Here is a 22,207-nt window from a genome sequence, read left to right as displayed (position 1 = left end):
TGTTACTGCTCTTTAGTTCACATGCACAATTCATGTATCTTTGGAGCACTGCAAAATTGTAGTCATAGACTTTGTTATCTCCCCTTTGTGTTCTTTCAACAGGCGAAGGTACATGTCATCAGCGTCCAATGGTGTATCCATCTTGAGATCTACTATTTTCCACAATTGTTTTCTTTTCTATAATTATTTCTAATAAATGTTCCACATTCTACTATCATTAGTAAAAAGTATTATACAAAATATTCATTTAACATGTTAAACTATAGCTTTTCTCCCCAGACAAATTGGGAAATAAGCACTTAGTTTATCACTGTCTCTTCTTGAACATGAGACATGTTGACTATTGACAAAAGGTAATTGAGCTTACCACGGAATTTGCTTTTCTTTCCACAAAGCTTTTGAACATACTTACTATTGCAAAAATTTTCTCCTTTTATTTCGGATTTCCAACATTTGCCATAATTTAATTTCTTATTTAGTATTTCAATGATGCCTTCATTCTCAAGATTTACATTTACCCCTTTATCAGAACTTTTACATTATATATTTAATTCTTGTTTTACTAACCTTGTAAAAGCCCTGGTTTTTCCAGTTATAATAAGTCCTTTTAATTTCGCTGCCAAAAGAGAATCATGGATCCAGACTAACTCTGTTTGACATTGTGTGCTGTGCTGCATGGTACAACAGGCTGTTGAAAACTGGGTCACATAACAGAGTTTCAGAAAGACTGCCTCATTAACTATAGCCTTTAGAGGAAAGCTATTTATTGTAGCTCATCTCTGAGGATAAGAAGCTATTGCAAGCACTGGGTTTGGGAGATGTTGGATGCAATAGTAGGTTATAACACATTTATATTGAGAACCTGAACTTTAATTTAGCTGGGTTTAACTGTGTAAAAGTCAACCATTTCTATTAGCTGAAAAGTGAGCTTGTAAAGAAAGTGAGGCAGCCTAAATATGTATTCATGTAAATGTGGGTCTATATCACAAAATAAGCCATTATTCAACATTCTATTCAAATTTTGAATAGAGATATCCCCTTGCCAAAAATAAAGTTAGAAACAAAATAAACTAGAAAAAGGAAGCAATAGTTAATTTTTTTGTATAAATAATTCCTTAAGTCTTATTTCAAATCAAAATATACACACAGGATGTAAACTTTACTTTTACTCTCAGCATAAATGACATTTTAACTTATTAACCTGGAAATTTAAAATTGGTAATACTGACAGATGCCAAACATTCAATACTAGCTGTCTGATGTGCTGGTTCTGGTACATATTTTACAAGTTTACCATTCCTGATACCTTACAGAATTTGCCACCTTTACCAAAGAGTTGTTTAAGGTCACCAATCCTCCTTCGTATTTGCTTTGTCTCGGGCTTATCAAGTGATTAGTGTTAAAAGGTATACCAACATATAATATCTACAAAAGAGGCATTATTCTTAGATAACAAGAATTAATGCATTATTGCAAATATATGCTACATTTGGTGAGGCAAAATTACTAGGAACTCAAGGAGCTGGTACAAACATATCTGCTCCCTTCGAAAACTGGAGTAGAACTCGTTATCTCTAGACAAAGGTTTGTGTGACATCAGTAGAATGGATGGAGCCAATGTGACATGAATGTTAATTTCTTTCAGCGCTACTACTTGAGACAACATATTCACTCGTCCCTCCACTGCCATTTTTCCAATAGTTCACCGATTGTACAATCATGAATGTAACTTTATTACATTTATTACTACACCATCTGTGCCTAAGGCTCGATCTTCACAACTGCAGACAGTCTGGATATTTTCTACCTTTTTTCCAGAATTTGGAAATTGTTTGGAGTAGGTGTTTTGCTTGAGGACTGTTGGTCCTGGTTTTAAACAATCATTTCTTCACAGGAGTTAACTTCTCTCGCCGACATTTTGTATACATTGATGTTGATCCATTGCTTGATCTAGTTACAGTCTTGATGGTCCAAAAGGCCCTTTCTGTACTGTCTGATTCTACGGACCTTTAATCTCCCAGATGGCCTTCCTGGAAAGTAGCTGTTCTATTGAAATAAGGACTTTCTCCTTTATGGTATCCTGGATTTCTAGATCAAGCAATTGCTTTCTAATTAAAAGAGTTGTCTTTTTGTTTGCATATCATAGATGTTTAGATCATCCCTTTAATATATCAAATATGGATATACCTCACATGGAAGTCATTATCTTCCTCGTGTTATTGATTAGACTGGACAGCTTCAGTTACTCTTGTGGATGTTTGACTAGTGAAGTTAATCTTTTCCAGATTCAATTGTGTTATTGAAAGATTGCTAATCACTCAGTACTATATCTCACTGGAATTGACTGCTGTTTTTGAGGAACAGAGGACTGAACATTACCACCAATCTTGTGAAATCAGTGATTTCCTCTATGTTTACAATGTTGAATAACTCCCTGATGTCAACATAAGTGATCCATTAATTGCTTCATCCTTTTGTGATCTAACACGAGTTTGGGAAGCTCAGTGAAGATTTCTACTATTTCCCCCATGACTGGTTGGTCAACAATAGCTTTCATTTAGTGTCCATTCCTTACACATTGCTAATTTAGAATAGATAAATTTTAAAACAATGTGCACAAGGAGAAGTGAAAATTATTTTAGAATTTACTAGCTATTTTTGAATTCTGTTTCAGCTTTTCTAACAGCTCGATGCAGCAAAGTAAATGATGGGGAGAAACCCTGGGAGGTAAGTGGCAAAATAATTAAGGAGACATGAAATGTATTCTGTGCATAAGGAGCAGAATGGTGAAGCATCGAAATCTCCGCTTTGGTGGCAAGAAAAATAGAAGCATTTCCGCATGTGCTGGATACAAGCATTGTTGCTCCATCTGGAGCTCCAGGGCTACTTCTTTGAAATGCAGCATGCCTGACAGGAGCTGACAGTAGATTTAACACTGTGTGCAGGAACTGTGATCAGAAGCTGCAAAGGTATAATTACCCCAGCACCATTTAGCAGGCAGCTGGCATAAGCATGCATGCCGCCCATCATTTTAATTCACATATAGAGCGCAGGAGACTGAGGGGGAGCCTGATTGAGGTGTACAAAGTTATGAAGGGCATAGATAGCTGAGATTAAGGAGAAAAGTTACCCTTTAATAGGGGGGTCGTTAATCAGGGGTCACAGTTTTAAGGGAAGGAGCAGGAAGATTGGAGGGGAACTGGGGAAAAACCTGCACCCAGAGGGTAGCGGGTATCTGCAACTCACTGCCTAAAAGGGTGGTAGAGGTAGGAACCCTTGAGACAATTTAGAAGAATTTAGATGAGCTCTTAAATGTTATAGCATTCAAATTGTGGGCCAAGGAGATAGAATAGATTGATGCTTGGTTACTGCCACAGAAAGGCCATTTATCTGTGCTAAAAAAAAGCTCCATGATTCTGTAATGGGTGTATGGTGTTATTATTTTCCAGGTATACAAAATGTTTGTTTTTAAAATGATGGGTGTACAAAATGTTTGTTTTTAATCACTTGATTCTGTTACAATTTTTTGGAATTTCTATGAATTTCTTTTAGTTATTTACGAGAATTATTTTGTCCTTATTTCTAACGGCATGTAATGATTTGTGTAAATTCTAAATGAATCAAATACTGAACTCACAGGAAAGGTGACTGTAAATGAGGCACTTCCAATACTTTGGCAGACTAGGAAAAGCTGATTAAAGAAGAACTTTCAATATACAAGCTTTTGTAGGAAATCAAGGAATGTCATAACATCTAAATGAAGAGTTTAATGATGTTGGAAAGTCAAGCTAAAATTAATGAAGGGAATTGGCTTTGAAGCAGCTCAATCACAGTATTTTAATGAGATGAGATACAAGAAGCTAGGTCAGAGAGATAAGCAGTAAGAAAACCAAATTACTGTGCCTGACTTTGAATCAGACCCTGCCTTCTCTATGTGGCAGTAAGTACATAAACCTGGCTATCCAATTTCTGTGTAAACACAGATTCAGTTGTAGGTCTCTGTCACTCGCTTAAAGGTCACTTGTACCCAACCCATATAATAGGGAAATACAGTACACTGTAGTAACAAAGTTTTTTTTTGATTACTTACAGTACGGAAACAGGCCCTTCGGCCCAACAAGTCCACACTGACCCGCCACCCACCCAGACCCATTCCCCTACATTTACCCCTTCATCTACCACTACAGGCAATTTAGCATGGTCAATTCACCTAACCTGCACATTTTTGGACTGTGGGAGGAAACCGGAGCACCCAGAGGAAACCCATGCAGACACGGGGAGAATGCACAAACTCCACACAGAGAGTCACCTGAGGTGGGAATTGAACCCGGGTCTCTGGCGCTGTGAGGCAGCAGTGCTAACCACTGTGCCACCATGCCGCCCATTCTTTTATCTCCTTTACCAATTTTCATCTCCATTCTCTTCCATAGGTATCAATTACAACATCATCTATTATGCTGGGAACATATATCAGATGAGACATTGATATGCTGGTCAACATTCTCAATTGTTTTTTAAACTAAATTTCAACAATATTGTTACACAGCTCCGCAATGCTAATGAATGATTGCATCTGTGAAAATTCATGTTTGTGATTATCAGGCAAATAGCCATCCTTATCAATCATGTGTGCCAGGGAATGTCCATACAAGTAAGTTAAAGCAACAAAGACCCTGTCTGTATTTGCCCTAGATGTTCAGTGATTAGAGGCAGAGAGTGATAGAGTATGGAGAAAGGCCCTGGGGGTCATCAAATCCATGCTCCTCACCTCACATCTATCTATTCTAAATGAATTTTCCACTAATTTACGATACAATTTGCCAACTTGCCCTGGATCCTTTGGAGTCTTAGTTTCTTAACCAGTCAGCCATGCAAGACCTCACCAATGTAAAGGAGACAGCAATTGTAAGCATCAAAGAGTTGACTATATTGAAAGAGGTACAAGTAAAATGCTGCCTCACTCTTCATTTTAAATTATGCTTCTTTGTTCTAAATTCCCCAACCAAGGGAAACATCTTATCTTCATCCACCATTTCCTCTAAGCTGCATGGTGGTGCACCACAGTTTGCGCATGGTGTTCAGTGTGCCAGCAAAAGTCACAACATTGAATTCTGATTTTGGAAATCATTACTGTGCATGAACCTTGAAGGTCTACACAGAAGAAGAAAAGTAGCAGAAATACTGCCTGCATCTACCCTGTCTATTCCTTTAATTGTTGCAGTACTCCCGAGCCCCAATCTTCCAACATCAGAATGACCAATTATTCCTACTTTCTGTTTTCTGTATATTAACCAAGCCTTAATCCATGCCATTACATCAATTCCTGTAGGACGCTTTAAATTTCCCAACTAAACCTCCTGTTGGAGACCTTAGCAAAAGCATTCTGAAAATTCAAATATATCACATCCATTGACTCCCCTTTATTAATTTTGTCAGTTCAAAAAAATTCAACAAGTCTGTCAAGCATGATTCTCCATTTGCACCATTAGGTCACCTATGTACATTCAGATCACTTGTGTCCACGTGTTCATTGTCACTTACATTATCATTTTCTCCACTACAGATATAATGTTGATGTGACTGCAGTTCTCTATTTACCCTTGCTCCTTTCTTAAATAGTAGAGTTATTTTTCCAAGCTTTCAATCTGCAGGAATGATTTTTGAATCTGGAATTTTGGAAGATGATTATTAATGCATTCACTATCTCTGTCAACAACTTCTTGAACACTCTGGTTCAGACCCATCAGTTCTCCAGTACAGTGTTGTTATTAATGCTCAATTCTTCCAACTGCTTGTTCTCCCTAGTCACTTGGAACTTCAATTCTGGGAGATATCTTGTACCTTCCTTTGTGAAAATAGGCACAAAATAATAATTTAACTTCTCCGGCATTTCTTTGTTCCCCTCATAAATTCTCTTGACTCTGCTTTTAACAGACCCACTTGCTTTAGGGAATTGTTTCCTTTTTATGGCTGCAGAGGTTTTTACAGTCCAGTTAAATGCATTTTGCTAGATTGTTTTTGTGTTCTACTTTTCCTTTCTTTATTACTTTCTTGATCCTCCTTTTCTGTACTCTGAAACTTCCCAATCCTTAGATTATTACAATTTCAGTCACTTCTTAATTTTTTAAAGTATCTTATACATTCCTTAACTCCCTTTTGTTAGCCACGGTTGATGCTTTTTTGAGTTTTTGCTGCTTAAATGAATGTATAATTGTTGTAAGCCAGGTAATAGTTCATTAAATATTGTCCATTCTGTATGTACAGTCATGCCTTTTAATACATTTTCGCAATTCAGCTCAGCCAACTTGTGCCTTGTGCTTTCATAATCTTCCTTAATCAAATTTACCACCCTTGCTTCAGATTGAGTTATCTAATTTTCAAGCAGAATATAAAATTCAATTATAGTTGTCACTCATCCTAAAATATGATTTGGAGATGCCGGTGTTGGACTGGGGTGAACAAAGTCAAAGATCACACAACACCAGGTTATAGTCCAACAGGTTTATTTGGAATCCCTAGCTCTTGGAGCGCCGCTTCTCCACCTGATGAAGGACCAACACTCGGAATACTAGTACATCCACATAAACCTGTTGGACTATAACCCGGTGTTGTGTGATTTTTAATTTTGTACAACCTAAAATAGCATGTCTCTCATCAGCTTTTCAATATGCTGCTCTACAACACCATTCTAAAGATACTCCAGAACCTCATCCTCCTCATCTTTAATGCTCAGTTGGTTTACCTAGACAATGTGCAGAATGAAGTCACCCATGAATACCGTGTTGCACATGTTATTACCTTCTCTCATTTCCTGATGTATATCTTTCCCCATGCTACCACAACTATTCAGCAGTATATAAATAAAACCAACCAAAGTCCTCTGACACTTGCTACTTCTTAGTTCCACCCAAACAGGTTCCACACATTGTTTCTCCAATCTGTGGTCCTCCATTAATAGTGTACTGGTCACATCTTGTATTATTAGGGCAACTCCATCTCCTTTTCGTTCTTATCTATCCTTCTTAAAAAAAGCAAATATCTTTCAATATTCTGATCTGCACCCTGATTTCAATGGAGCCATGGTTCTATTATGGCACTTTGTGCTTTTAGATCATTTATCTTTTTGCAAACACAATGTACAGACAAGCAAAGTGCCCTTAAAACTTTTTTTTTGACATCATTCCACATTGGAGGCATATTCAATGTTCGGCTATGTTTTGTCTGCTTTCCAGTCTCCCTTGCAGCTTATCTACCTCCTACTTCCAGCTTAACTCGCTTCCTGTTCGAGTTGCCCTTCTGGTTCCCACCCCGCTGAAAAGCTTGATCAAACCAACCCCAAGCATTAGCAAACCTTCCTGTGAGGATATCAGTCCCAATCATGCAAAGAGATAGTCACTCTAGCTTGTACAGGACCCCTTGCCCTGGAATGGGTCCTGATGTCTCAGATATCTGATGCTCTCCCTCTAATTTTCCGTGTTCAATCGATCAAACCTCATATTATTATGCTTACCGGTAAGTGAGGTCTTATTTTTAATTTCCTTCCTAACTCCCCAAACTCTGCTTTCAGAACCTTTTATCTCTTCCTGCCTAAATCATTGATTCCAACGAGGACCAAGGTTTCTGGCTGGTCCCACACTTCTGGAAGAATGCCCTGCTGCTACTCTGATATCTTGACCCTGGCATCAGGGAGGCAACAGGGAGTCTTGTTTCATTCCACGGGAACACCTATTTGATGTCCTGGTATGAAATCCTTCATTGTTATTGTCATAATTGGGACAGAGAATGTAACGAGTAAAGCTAAAAGAAAGGGAAGGACTGGGAGTGGGTTTACAATCTGAAGGTGTTGAACTCAATGTCACGTCCAGTGGAACCATCTGTTCTTTTGAGTTTGGCAGTTGGACACACCATTTTTCTGCTATTCTCACATTCCGATCACTTAATCTGCACTATAATTACCCTTTCTCCTCCAGCACTCCACCCCAACACTGTTGCATAAATGCTGCCCCCTCTACACTTCACGTCAGCTCTGATGAAGAGTCATCCAGATTCGAAATGGTAGCTCTTTCTCTCCACGGATGCTACTTGACCTGCTGTGATTTCTGGCACTTTTTTTGTTTTCAGTACTATTTCAGTGTGATAATGACAGCTACTTAGTAAAGTGGTAAGGTACCTAGGTAAAAACAAACAATAAATCTCAACCAGGCAATTACCTCATATAGACACATTTACCTAATGCATACCCTCAGTCATCAGTAATAGAATCATCAATACTGCCATCAAATGACAGTGACTAACCAATATCCTGCTCACTGACAATTAGGGTGCAACATAATGCCATTTCCCATACCAATTTGTGGTAGAAGGAGGCATTTTGTCAGGCCGGAGGGTGATGGGTGGGGATCCCACCACTACACTGCCTCTGCCTTGATTATGATTATGGAGGGAAGTCTTGTGGATGGCCTTTCTCACACTACCATCACCAATTCAGAACCTTTAGTGCCCAACTAATGCCTATTTAAGGGCCTCCTTCTTCCACTATTGATACCAACAGGCATTACTCCACATGTACCAATGGTTTAAAACACTGCTAGCAAGCCCAGGAAAGTGACTGTACTTGCATAATATATCTCAAACAGATTTTACCTTAAAATATTAAGAAAACAATTATTTTTAAAAACAGATGATTTGGAGGTGCCAACGTTGGACTGGGGTGTACAAAATTAAAAATCACGCAACATCAGGTTATAGTCCAACAGGTTTATTTGGATGTACTACCTGATGAAGGAGCAGTGCTCAAAAAGCTAGTGCTTTCAAATAAACCTGTTGGACTATAACATGGTGTTGTGTGATTTGTAAAACTGAAACAGAAAAGAGAATTAGCAGCTGAGCAGAGGCAAAGGTCTAGGAATCACATTCCTGACTTCACACCAAGGCAAAAAAAAAATCACAAACAACAGGCAGATGATTCATTGAAGTGGAAAACCTAAACAGCACCCTCAACAATCCCAGGTGACAGCAGCCATCACCACCCAATGCCAGTCTTGAGCAAGGAAGAGCTGCAACCCTGTCATTGGTCAGCAACCCCCAGCAAACAGACTTGGCTGGTAATCCTTGATCCAGTGAAGACCATAGAACATAGAACATAGAACATAGAAGAATACAGCGCAGTACAGGCCCTTTGGCCCTCGATGTTGCGCCGATCCAAGCCCACCTAACCTATACTAACCCACTATCCTCCATATACCTATCCAATGCCCGCTTAAATGCCCATAAAGAGGGAGAGTCCACCACTGCTACTGGCAGGGCATTCCATGAACTTACGACTCGCTGAGTGAAGAACCTACCCCTAACTTCAGTCCTATATCTACCCCCCCTTAATTTAAAGCTATGCCCCCTTGTAATACCCGACTCCATACGCGGGAAAAGGTTCACACTGTCAACCCTATCTAACCCCCTAATCATCTTGTACACCTCAATCAAGTCACCCCTAAACCTTCTTTTCTCTAATGAAAACAGCCCCAAGTGTCTCAGTCTTTCCTCATACGATCTTCCTTCCATACCAGCAACATCCTGGTAAACCTCCTCTGCACCCGTTCCAGTGCCTCCACATCCTTCCTATAGTATGGCGACCAAAACTGCACACAATATTCCAGATGCGGCCGCACCAGAGTCTTATACAACTGCATCATGACCTCAGGACTCCGGAACTCAATTCCTCTACCAATAAAAGCCAGAAAGTTATGTTAAGTACCTGATTGGCATTTAATGTAGTGGGCCTTTCCTAAAAGTATGCTCACTGTTCGTGAGTCATAGGCAAGACATTAAATTCATCGGAGTTCTGCCAGGGCCACTTAAATCTAGACTTCATCCTTAATCCAAGCATGAACAATGGAGCTAAATATAAGAGAAAGTATGATATAGTTGCAGTCAGCATCAAAATAGCCTTTGGCTGGCCATGATACCAAGAATCACTATCAATGCCAAGGTCGACGCAATGAAGGAAAGGGTGTACAACAGTTGGAAGTATACCTGATACAAGGAATATGGACAGGATTTTTGCAGGTCACTGAATACAGCCACAGGACGTAATGTTTGGAGGTATCTTCAGCCCAACTGTCTTCAGTTGTTTTGTCACTGATCATTTATGAGTTCCCCATAATAATTGGCTGCTTTATTTTGTTTGGTTCAAAGAAGGAAACTTTACTTGAATACTTAGTCATACAGTTTTTAAAATCATTGAAAGACGCAGTTTAGCCCAATATGCCAACATCAGCCATCAGGTATCTAGGTACTCTAGTCCCATTTTCCAGTATTTGGCTTATAGCCTCTTGTGTTGTGGCATTTCAAGTGTTCATCAATGAATTTCTTAAATGTTGTGATGATTAACACATCCGCCACACTTTCAGGCAGTGAGTTCCCCATATGTAAACATCCTCCAGGTGAAAAAAATCTTTCTTAAATCCCCTCTTAAAAATCTTGCTACTTTCCTTAAATTTATACTACCTGGTTATTAACCCACAACTAATTGGAAATGATTCTTTCTCTCTGCCTTTTGTATGCCCTTCATAATTTTATATAACTCAATCAGGTCCCATCTCAGATTTCCATGCTCCAAGGAAAACAAACCCAGACTATCTCGTTTCTTCATAGCTGAAAAACGCCAGCCCAGTCAACATTCTGGTGAATTTCCCCGTACCCTCTCTACAACAGTCCCATAAATCTTTATATTGAATAACTTTTGTAAAGTTAAATTGTTTTCTTCTAAAGAACACGAAATATTGTGACTGAAAACGTTTTGGAGAAATGTATTAGAATAAGTTACTTGGGTCAGTTGTTGCTCACCATTGATATAACATTTTTATTACTATCATTCACACTTGTCTTACAAATAAATTGTCCCTTTCTTTGGCATGTGATTTGTTCTAATAAAAATGAAACTTTTCATCCTCCCATTGTACTTATCTTATCACAACTTGCCACACTTTGTGTGGTAGGTGATTCAGCAATCTAAGTGAGTGTAGAAGAAACCCTGCTCAATATAAATATTCACTGTCTTATTATATTTCAACATGTCTTGAATTCTGTAAAGTTACCTTTAGTTTCATCATTGAGTCCTGGCAGAGTTTATCTCCCCTTGCAGCTGAAACCTCATCCACACCAATTAGTTTTGCCCTATACCGGAATCCATCTCCTTTAAACCGTTTTATCAGACCAGCTTCACTCCGATCCTGACCTGGAAGTTAAAAGAAACAAATCAGAAGGGTTGCAAGTCAACTTTTTTTGGTGAATATGCTATCAACTGAGCAGCACACGTGTCTTGTAAATGCAAATGAATCCCCTCAGAACTATTCCATAACATCGTTCATTATACTGCATCTTGAATGTATAAAAGGATATCCCAATGTAGTTCACAGGTATGTAAAAATAGGCACAAAGCATGTAAGGAATTAAGAAACACAATTATAGATATAATGAAAGATATACATTTAAGATTAGATTACCTACAGTTTGGAAACAGGCCCTTCGGCCCAACAAGTCCACACCGACCCGCCGAAGCGCAACCCACCCATACCCCTACACTTACCCCTTCACCTAACACTACGGGCAATTTAGCATGGCCAATTCACCTGACCTGCACATCTTTGGACTGTGGGAGGAAACCGGAGCACCCGGAGGAAACCCACGCAGACACAGGGAGAATGTGCAAACTCCACACAGTCAGTCGCCTGAGGCGGGATTTGAACCCAGGACTCTGGTGCTGTGAGGCAGCAGTGCTAACCACTGTGCCACCGTGCTGCCCTTAAATGAGGTAGGGCTGGTTTAAGAAACAAGAAAAGAGAAAGTCAAGGAGTAGAAAGGGAATTCACAAAATTCAAGACAGCTAACAGATTTGCAATCTTTGGTGGATGAGAGAAAGTGAACTTATAAGAGTCAAAGTTCAACAATGAACAATTGGGACAGGGTTTAGGTACGGAAGAAATCACAGACAGAAGTTGTACTAAAGTCAAGTATGTATTGTAGATGAGGATTTTAAATTCTGGTTATAAGATGAAGTGGGGCTAATGTAGGTCAGTGAACATGAATGTGATAGGGAAGCAGGGCTCATTGCAGCAGGAGGCAGAATGTGTGCAATGGTATTTTGAACATATTGGATGTTATGAAAGGGACACGTTGGATGAAAAGGGTGATTGTGTAATTGAGTATAAAGGCAAATAGTGTAGGATTTTTATTATGGTAAATGTGAGTCAGGAGCGGGAGGATTTTGTCGAGTTAAAAATAAGCAAACTTGGGCAGACCCAAAATATGTGGTTGGAAACTCAGCTCGGGTTCGAGAGGACACTAAATGTTAGACAATCTGGAGAAGCCGACATCAGTAATTAGTGGGATATTGGAATCATTAATGAGTTTTGAGTTTCGATGCTTGCTTCAGAATTCCCAATGCTTCATTGGAGGAAATGTTTAACAGCTACAATTCAGCATTATATAGAAGTCAGGCAGCACATTGTTAGTCATTTGGTCAAAGAATGAGGTAGGACTGGTTTAAATTAACTTATGGGATGTGCGTATTGCTGGCTGGGTCAGTATTTATCCCTAATTGTCATTAGCTGAGTTAATGTAAATTGACTCATACCTATAGATGATACGATAGAGTAACATTATGTACATGACCAAAAATGAAGGACTGAGGGAGAAACAAGAGAGAAATCAATCCTAGAGAGATAATGGCTATATTAGTACATGCATGAATGGATGTAAAGGTAGCTCTACTGACAGAGAGAAAGATGAGAGACAATGGAGGGAAGATAGCATAAATGCTATAAGTCAATCAAAAAGAAAACAAAAGGTTAATGTAGCGAGGCTGCAGTCATATTGCTTTTTGATGAACAGTAGGGTAGGGTGAATGTGAGGGAGGAAAAAGTCTGAGGGCAGAAAACAAAAGAGGGATGGCTGAACCAATTGTTTTGGTATTAGCCTTGGAAATAACAAAATCCATAAGATGGTAAAGTTAATCAATATCTAACTAACATCAGTTTAAATAAATGGAAATTACTTTAATGCTTAGTTTGTGCTGCATGCAAAGAAAATACAGACAAAATATGCAAAATAGTCAATTTTATTTAATCTTCTCAACTGGGTTGTCAATCTCCGTCTCCTAGTCTTATACTCTTTTATGAAATGAAACATAATGAAGGCTACTACAAATAAAATTAATTACCATTATTATCTCCCTAATATGCTTCCAATTTTTCCAAAGGCCTTTGATAATTTGTAGGTTGTAACTCATGTTAATCTACACCCACACACAATTCAGACATAATTGTTACGCTGCACTCTCTGACAGGTCTTCCCCATAAGAAAAAAATGCTATATATCTGCAAGTGTCCTTTCTTTTTTTTAAATATAAGTGCAATTCATTCATTCAGGAAATCTGAAATGGAGCTCATTTCAATCAGGAGCTAATGGAAGAAAAATTGTATATATCTAAGTCAATGCAAATGGAGACTAAGCCAATTGGTTCAGTGATCAAACCTTTTCTTCCCATTTCCTATCCTTAGCCTTCTAGTTTACCTAGTGGGAGCTTCACAGTTTGAGGTATCCTGTCTTGAACAGTAACCATTTGGAGGAACCTCATCTAGGAACTGATCATAGTACTTCTTCACATTCATCCAATCCTATGACACTCATCAAAAAATCAATATGAGTACAATCTTACTTCATTATCCTTTTGCGTCTCTTTGACTTATATAATAGGACCTCAAGGTTCACTTGACCGCAGACTTTGCAGCTGTACTCATTTCTACTTTTCTGATGTATTTCACATACATAACTGAGCAGCCAACACTTGCAAAGACATTTAAGCCTCTCACAGAATGCCTTAAAAGTCACTCTCTACAAATGCTGTTCTTTTCTCCTCGCTACATAAAGCATAATGGAAATTCACACATCTCTGTTTTTTTTTACTTTACAGTGCCTGAAAGGCAAAGACCTTGCTGGAAAGTGGCAGGGGTGATGGTTGAATGGGTGTTGTTTGGGGTTGGGTTGGGAGTAACGGATGGTCGTTCAGACACAGGCATATTGTTGGGCATTGTTAATGTGTTCCCACCTGATCCACCTGGAAGCAGGCTTTATTCTGAGAGCCTTTAGATGTCAGCAGCATTCTACTGTGACAAAATGAGCCTTGAGAAGTATTGGGACTCAGTTACATTGGGAAATATAATCCTCTGCCTGTAGTCCCTGTTTGGAGATCTTGATTCTTTTGAGATGGATCTCAGTGTCCTTTACATTTGCCCTGTGAAATTTCTGCTTCATCTGGTGGCTTCTCTTGTCACTCAGTAGAGTGGAATGTAGAATTGTAAAAAACCGCTCCCATGTCAAGTGAAAGCTGGCAGCAGTGAATTGCAGCTGAAGGTGATTGAAGTGCAAGGAAGTTAAAGTGCTTTCCAAAAAATTGACCCTCAACTATGTAGCAATGAAAGCACCTTCTGAGACTAGAGGTGTTTGAACAGCAAACTTTCTATTGTCAAGGCTGTAGGCTCTTCGCTGCAGCAATTAAAACCTCTGCAGCACGTCTGATCTACTGACAGTTATTCCCTTCTCTTTGTGGCCTTGACAACCTACAGATGCAACATGTAAGTTGTGCATATTTTTAGTCAATGTGTTTATGAGAGGTGGAACTTGAACCCAGGCCTTTTTGCTCAGAAGTAGGGACACTACATATGTACCATAACAGCTCATAAGCTACGCACTATTAGAAAAGAAATAACATATTGTTTAAAAGGCTGTCAATTGATTTTTAAAAATCACCTTGAATGCTTTCTTGTCTGACCCATGGAAATTTGCTGAAGGACTCAGAACGCATCCAAAGGAAAGTTGATGAGGGCATTTTTTCACTGGAAGGTAGGAGATTGAAAGATGACCTTATAGAATTTTATGAAATAATGAGTGGTATAGATAGAGTTCATGGTAGTTGTCTATTCCCTAGGATGGGGAATTTCAAAACTAGGGGGCACATTTTTAAGGTGGGAGAAGAGAGATTTAAAAAAGACATGGGGTAATTATTTTACACAGGGGGTAGTTTGTGTGTGGAATGAATTTTCAGAGGAAGTACAATTACAACATTTAAAAGACATTTGGATAAGTAAATGAACAGAATCCCTACAGTGTGGGAACAGGCCATTTGGCCCAATAAGTCCACACGCCCCTGCAAAGAGTATCCCACCCAGAGCCATTCCCCTACCCTATCACTCTACATTCTCCTGATTAATGCACCTAACCTACACATCCCTAACATTATGGACAATTTGGCATGGCCAATTCACCTACCCTGCACATCTTTGGACTGTGGGAGGAAACCCATGCAGACATAGGGAGAATATTCAAATTCCACACAGACAGTCGCCAGAGGCTGGAATCAAACCTGGGTCCCTGGTGCTGTGAGGCAACAGTGCTAACCACTGAGCCACCATGGGAGACAGATGTCAACTTGTGGAACATTTCAGAGAACATCTCTGGGACACACACACTAAACAACCCCACCACCCTGTGGCCGAACAGTTTAATCCCCCTCCCACTCTGCCAAGGACATGCAAATCCTCCACAGCCAAACTCTAGCCACTCGACACCTGAAGAAAGAATACCTCATCTTCCACCTTGGGAACTTCCAACCATACGGGATCAATATGGATTTCACCAGTTTCCTAATTTCTCCTCCTCCATCTTATCTCAGATCCAACCTTGCAACTTGGCATCACCCTCTTGAACTGTTCTACCTGTCCATCTTCCTTCGGACCTATCCACTCCGCCCTCCTCTCCAACCTATCACTTTCACCCCTACCTTCATCTACTATAGCATTCCCATTTACCATTCCCCCCCCCCAGCCCCACCACTCTCCCATTTATCTCTCAGCCACCTTGGGCCACCCTGTGATTCCAGATGAAGTGCTTATGCTGCTCTCCTGCTCCTCGGATGCTGCCTGACCGGCTCTGATTCCCATCATCTGCAGTCCTCACTTTCTGACCTCATATTAACCATGCCTCTTATCCATGCAGGGCCATTCCCTCTGCACCAAACTTCAACCCCTGAAGTAAACAACCAGACCATAGCATGATGGATAGCATGGAGTTGTTCTTATATGACAAATACCATTTGACTACTCAAATTCCCTGCTGGTAAATGATGTTCTTTATCTGTGACAAACATTTCAGGCAGTCTATGTATTGCAAAGGTGTGTGCAGTTTTTCTGTCATTATCCCCATGTTTGAGGAATTAACTCACACACATCCAGCCATTTTGAGTGGGCATCTGCAATGACTAAAAACATAGAGCCTAGGAAACAACCTGCATAGTTGATATGTAAACAGGTCCAGGGATCACCTCGCCATTCCCACGAATGTGTGGGGATGGCTGGCAGTCATTTTTGTCCTTGATCACACTTTAGGTACTGCCTCACCAACACGACCATATCTGCATCCAGTCCTGGCCACCAGACATAACTTCTCGCCAATTCTGTCATTTTGGAAACCCCTGGATGACCCTGGTAGCGTTCAGTGACATCTGGCAGCGATCTTTGCTCAGGACAATCACTCTTGCTCCCATAATAAAATGCTATCCCCTATGGTGATCTGGTCTCTCTGGGTCTAAAAAGGTTTCTTCTTGTGATGGCCCTTCGGTTTCCCTCCCTCACCACCAGCTGTTTCAGTTTTGCCAAGACCGGATCTTTCCGCTTTCAAAGTCTGATATTGTCAGCTATGACTGGAAGTGTGTTCAAAAATTTTAAAAGCATTACAGACTCTTCCATTGGCTTTTGCTGTATCTGCCAGCGAGGAGACATTGCACATTGAGAGTGTGTTGCTGGAAAAGCACAGCAGGACAGGCAGCATCTGAGGAGCAGGAAAATCGACATTCCGGGCCTGAGACCTTCATCAGGAAATTCCATTCCTGATGAAAGGCTCCAGCCCAAAACGTCAATTTTCCTGCTCCTTGGATGCTGCTTGACCTGCTGTGCTTTTCCAGCAACACACTCTCAACTCTGATCTCCACTCTCAACTCTGATCTCCAGCATCTGCAGACCTCACTGTCTCCCGGAGAGACATTGCATGTCAATACCAATTTTGCTTGAATCACAGTGTGCCAACAGCTTAGAGGATGAGAACTGTTTCCTCACTTCTATGCAGACTATGGCTTGGCTACACAACCATTTCCAAGGCTGACCGTTTTGTATTAATTGATGCAAAGGAACCAGGATGGAGGCCAGGGGACGTATTCACTTTCTGGAATAGCTCACCACCCTAAGGAAAAATCTTCTAGGAGAAATTGAGGACTGGAGATCAGAGCTGAAAATGTGTTGCTGGAAAAGCGCAGCAGGTCAGGCAGCATCCAAGGAGCAGGAGAATCAACGTTTCGGGCATGAGCCTTTCTTCAGGAAAAGATTCCTGAAGAAGGGCTCATGCCCGAAACGTCGATTTTCAACCCTAAGGAAAAAGCTAAGCTGTGGTATAGGCGTACAAGCGTCACCTTTCTTTGCCCTCACTTTATCTTTCAACAGGTGTAACCTGGTCTTGTCGACTCTGTAGCCCAAGTAGGTCACTTGGGGTACCCAGAATGCACATTTTTCCCTTCTAAGGCATATGTCCATCTGGGAGAAATGTCTAAGGGCTATAATCCAAATTATCTAAGTGCTTCTTATTGGTCTTCCCTGTTGTTAGCATGTCATCCAAATAAATAGCAACCTCGGGTAAAATGTTCTCCGTCGTCTGCTGAAACATTGCACAGCCTGATGCTACCCTAAATAGCAGTATCATATATTGGTACAAACCCTATGGGTACTATTTATAGCATACTTCTGGGAATCCTCAAAAACCATAATTGCAAGTACACATAGCTCATGCCTAGCTATGTGAAGGACAGCCCTTTTACGTATAAATCACTATGACATGGATTGGGTACAGGTATCCCTCACTTTTTGAAAGTTCGCTTTATGCCATTTTACTTTTACAAAAGACCTACATTACTACCTGTTTACGCTAACCAAAAGAAATCCAAAGAGAAAAGATGAAAAGCGAAAATAGCGTTCAGTGTTTGTTTTGTAGTGAGCCGTTATAGAGGCAGTGCACACCCAGAGCAGGGAGAGTGGCTTTGCCAAGCTCCTTCCCTGGGAACTAAGTGAAACTACACTGTACATACATTATTTCTACTTTTATATAGGCTGTATATTTATCATATCATTCCTGCTTTTACTATATGTTAGTGTTATATTAGGTTTTTGTTATTTGGTATGAATTGATAGGTTATTTTTTGGGTCTGGGAACGCTCAAAAACTTTTTCCATACAAATTAATGGTAATTGCTTTTCACTTTACACCATTTCGGCTTATGAAAGGTTTCATAGGAATACCCTACTTTCGGATAGCTGGAGAAACCTACATCTATTCAGCTGTGAGAAACAGTTTATCATTCATTCATTTAAGATATCCACAAAGGTGAACCGACCCCTCGGACTTCACAATCAATAAGACTGATGCTGCCCATTCCATAGCTGGACTACTTTGATGGTTCCTTCATGGTCCAGCCTTCTGATTTCTGCCTCTACTGTAGGCAAATTGCACTAGGTGGTCTTGCAGAATCGTTGAACTGCTTCCTGGTCAACATGCGAGATGGCTGTGGCCCCTTTGACAGTCCCTAGATCTTCCTAAAAAAACTTCCAGGTAGCATATATTCTCAAGTACTCATCCAAAGTTTTGACTACTTTTTAAGGTAAAATCTATGGAATTAGCTATTACATGGATGCCAATTTTGAGGTCCATCGAAAATCATACTGTATCATTAGCAAAAACCCAAATGATCTCTAAATGAATAAAGAGAAAAACACAAATTATGGTAATTCTGAAAACCCAGAGCAGATCACAACAGCCAGCCGACCGGAAGGCTGGGAGCAGAGTGGAACAACCGGCAGATTGGAGAGCTGGAGTGGGACGTGACGGCTGGTACACTGACTCATAAATGTTGATCTGTTATTTGTGAAGAACTAGAGTTGACTTTTACACAAGATATATGGAAAATTCCAGATTATTTGGCCAAAAATAGGGGTTTGACTTTTACATGTGATTGACTATTGCTCGAGTATATATGGTATTTAATTTAAAAATGTTGAGCCAATCCAGGTGAATCTTTCACAATCAATTTCATCCCATCAAATTTGGATCCAAGCCTTTTACTACAATCAGATGGTAACTGAACCAGTTGCCTCTCATAAGAGACTGAAAGCAAAGTTGTACCTTTAATCTGTAAAGGTTCCCCAGTATAGGTTCTCAGTCTAGTCAAAGTCTTGCACAAAGGTTGGAATCCAGTGAGAATTTTGTTAAAGCAACACATTTTCAGCTCTGATCGCCAGCATCTGCAGTCCTCACTTTCTCCTCGAGAATTTTGTTAAAGACTGGTTCTGTGATCACTGAAACAGCCATGCTGGAATCAATCTTCATTAGAACCGGGTGACTATTTAACCATACGTTTATTTTGATTGGTTCTGATGTGGATGTTGCTAAGCAATTTAACTGTTTAAAACGAGATGTAGGTGGGGCTTTCCAAAATATGCACTTTCCTGGATACCGATCTTTGCATTCTCTTTCTCAATTTAGGCCCAAATGGACTCTTTTGCTATTTTAAGTCCACACACCGGCCTTGATCCTGAAGAACATTTTAACCGTTTGGCTGAGGCTTGTTTTGGGGTTTTTTCTGTGGGCTGACTTGGGGTCCCTTTGATAAGTGTGACTACGCAATTGCCTTTACTCAAATGGTGTTCCCCAAGCTCAATTGAGGGTGAGGGTGTCCATTTCCATTGGAATAGCCTGCAACTCAGATGCTCTACTTGCCACATTTTCCAATGATTAATCCAGATGTAGTGCCTATTTGAAGTTCAGCTAATAGGTGCTTTTACATGGTTACATCATTAATCCCACATACCAAATCGTCTCTCTATATCTTATTAAAGGTTAAACCAAAGTCACATCTTAACCTAGTCAAAAATCCTGATACAGATTCCCCAATTCTCAAACTGCCAAATAAAGCCAGTAGCACCTCAGAATTAGAGGAGGCTTGGAATTGCAATGTTCCATAACTAAATTTGTCAACTCCTGAACTGTTTTAGTATCTGGTGCTTCCGGGAAAGTTAGACTCCTAATGACTGAAAAAGCTACAGGTCCACTAGCTGTCAGGAGACTTTCTTGGTGCTTTTCATCTGCCCCAATATTATTCGCCTAGAAAAAATAAAACAATCTTTCCATATACAGGGCCAAGTCTTCAAAAGCAGAATTGAATGAGTCAAGCTTCCCAAGTAATGGCATGATGACAGAAATGCTTACCCCAACTTGAAGATGATTGTTGTGAGTGAATTCTTTCAGAAGTAAAGTTTGTCTCTTTGCCACTGAAATAATTCTCGAAAAGACCAGTATCCCACCACCTAGTCACCCTTTATTTCTGCATGCAAAGTCCTTGGACGTTGATCCAGCTTCCTCAGAGCCAGCTCTCAAAGTGAACAAAACCTCTGATGCCCCTGAATATAACTGTCAGCCAGGGCTCCGCAATATGACCAGATTAACAGCCCCAATCAGGGAACTTATATTCTCTGAGGTCCACTTGGCTGACCCCATTACACTCACTACACTGGTAACTGCCTCAAATTGCAATTTCACAATCTTCTTACTGTATTGTTTCTGAATATGAACATTATGGAAGTCAAAGCTTTGTGATACAAATTGCTTGTTAGTTAAAACTGAAAGAACTGCGGATACTGAAAATCAGAAATAAAAACAGAAATTGCTGGAAAAGCTCAACAGGTCGGGCAGCATCTGTGAAGAGAAATCAGAGTTAACGTTTTGAGTCCAGTGACACTTCCTCAGAACTGTTCTGAGGAACGGTCACTTAACCTGAAATGTCAACTCTGATTTCTCTCCACAGATGCTGCCAGGCTTGCTGAGCTTTTCCAGCAATTTTGGTATTTGTGTTGGAACGTAGATAATCGGTCATAATCCAGAAAGAACCAATAGGTATCAGAGACATAGCAATCATGGGGCAAGGAAAAGAAACATGCCTCAATGAGCCGCCACAGCTGCTAAGAGAATTAAATCTACATCTTTGATGTTATTTCACACAACAGTCTAGCCATCTAACCCACTGAGCTAACCTGCACAGACCAGCTGGCAAAACCAGCTGTTAGTTTTACCAGAACGTAGGTGTCTGTCAAAAACTGGCTAGTGTTACACTGTAAGTAGTCCACTATAAATCAAGGCACACTGAATAGGAACTACTCTGGTTTGAGTAAATAATGGGATTGTTTTATAATTCAGAATAGTGTTACCTGTTCTCACTTCTTATTTTCACACAACTTATTTCACAATTTGAAGAAACACATTACTTAGGGAGAAAAAAATATGATTTTCTTTACTCTCAAGCTGCATTGTGAACAATTTAAAGTTATCTGCAGCTTTAAATGAGATGCAATAAACCATTTAATGAAATTGTTTTATGCAATTACACAACAATTATTTAAATTGAATGGAATTATCAGTACAACATTACTTTGGATCCTTCTGAATTATAGTGAAACTGTATGTGAGTGCTCAGTAACATTCTGTAGCATAAAGAGCCTAATGAGAGAAGAAAAATAGCAATGGAGAAACTTTGCAGCTGTGGTTATTGTTTTATTATTAAATAAAGATTGATAAGAGATCCTGTAACCTTGTAATTTGTTTTTGTGGTTGTGAACCTTGAAGCCTATAACCATCAATAACTCAGATAACTCAATACATAAAATGTCTTTTATCTTACAGTCAAAATTGGTCTCGACATATGTCAGAAATTTTTGCAAGGGAGGGTTATTTCTCTTTTTGGAAACTACTGAATGTTTTAATTTGTTGATATGTATTACTGGTTTCCCTAAGTATGAATGGCATTTCCATAAGATACAATTTCCTTGCTAGCAAACTATGACATGTGGGATACTGGATATTTCTGATTATAAGGCTGTGATCAAATTTATAAGCATGAACTAAACTCCAGGATTTGATTAGAGTCCTGACAAGAATCCTGGGTCATTACAAGCTTTTGTATAATGTATCGAACAATTTCTGATAGGGGATTGCATTCTCAATTTTATCTTTTTATGTCTAAGATTTTTCAGGCATGGTGGTAATCTGAGAGCTGAACAGTAGGC

General features: G+C 39.8%; 1 protein-coding gene across 7 annotated transcripts in view; it reads right to left on the bottom strand.

Annotated features, from left to right (window-relative positions):
- LOC122554382 (disabled homolog 1) overlaps positions 1 to 22,207 on the bottom strand; it is a 697,887-nt gene that overhangs the window by 136,396 nt on the left and 539,284 nt on the right. For all 7 annotated transcript variants that reach the window (XM_043699303.2, XM_087990639.1, XM_043699302.2 and 4 more), the window contains one exon: positions 11,094 to 11,233. In XM_043699303.2, the coding sequence (XP_043555238.1) occupies positions 11,094 to 11,233 (140 nt within the window). The remainder of the gene's footprint in view (positions 1 to 11,093; positions 11,234 to 22,207) is intronic.

The sequence above is a fragment of the Chiloscyllium plagiosum genome, unplaced genomic scaffold (genome assembly GCF_037043375.1).
Source record: "Chiloscyllium plagiosum isolate Xiang-an unplaced genomic scaffold, Cpla_swu_hap1 HiC_scaffold_9, whole genome shotgun sequence".
Taxonomy (NCBI): domain Eukaryota; kingdom Metazoa; phylum Chordata; class Chondrichthyes; order Orectolobiformes; family Hemiscylliidae; genus Chiloscyllium; species Chiloscyllium plagiosum.
Note: the sequence above shows the minus strand (reverse complement) of the source record. Positions and strands in the feature narration are given on the sequence as shown.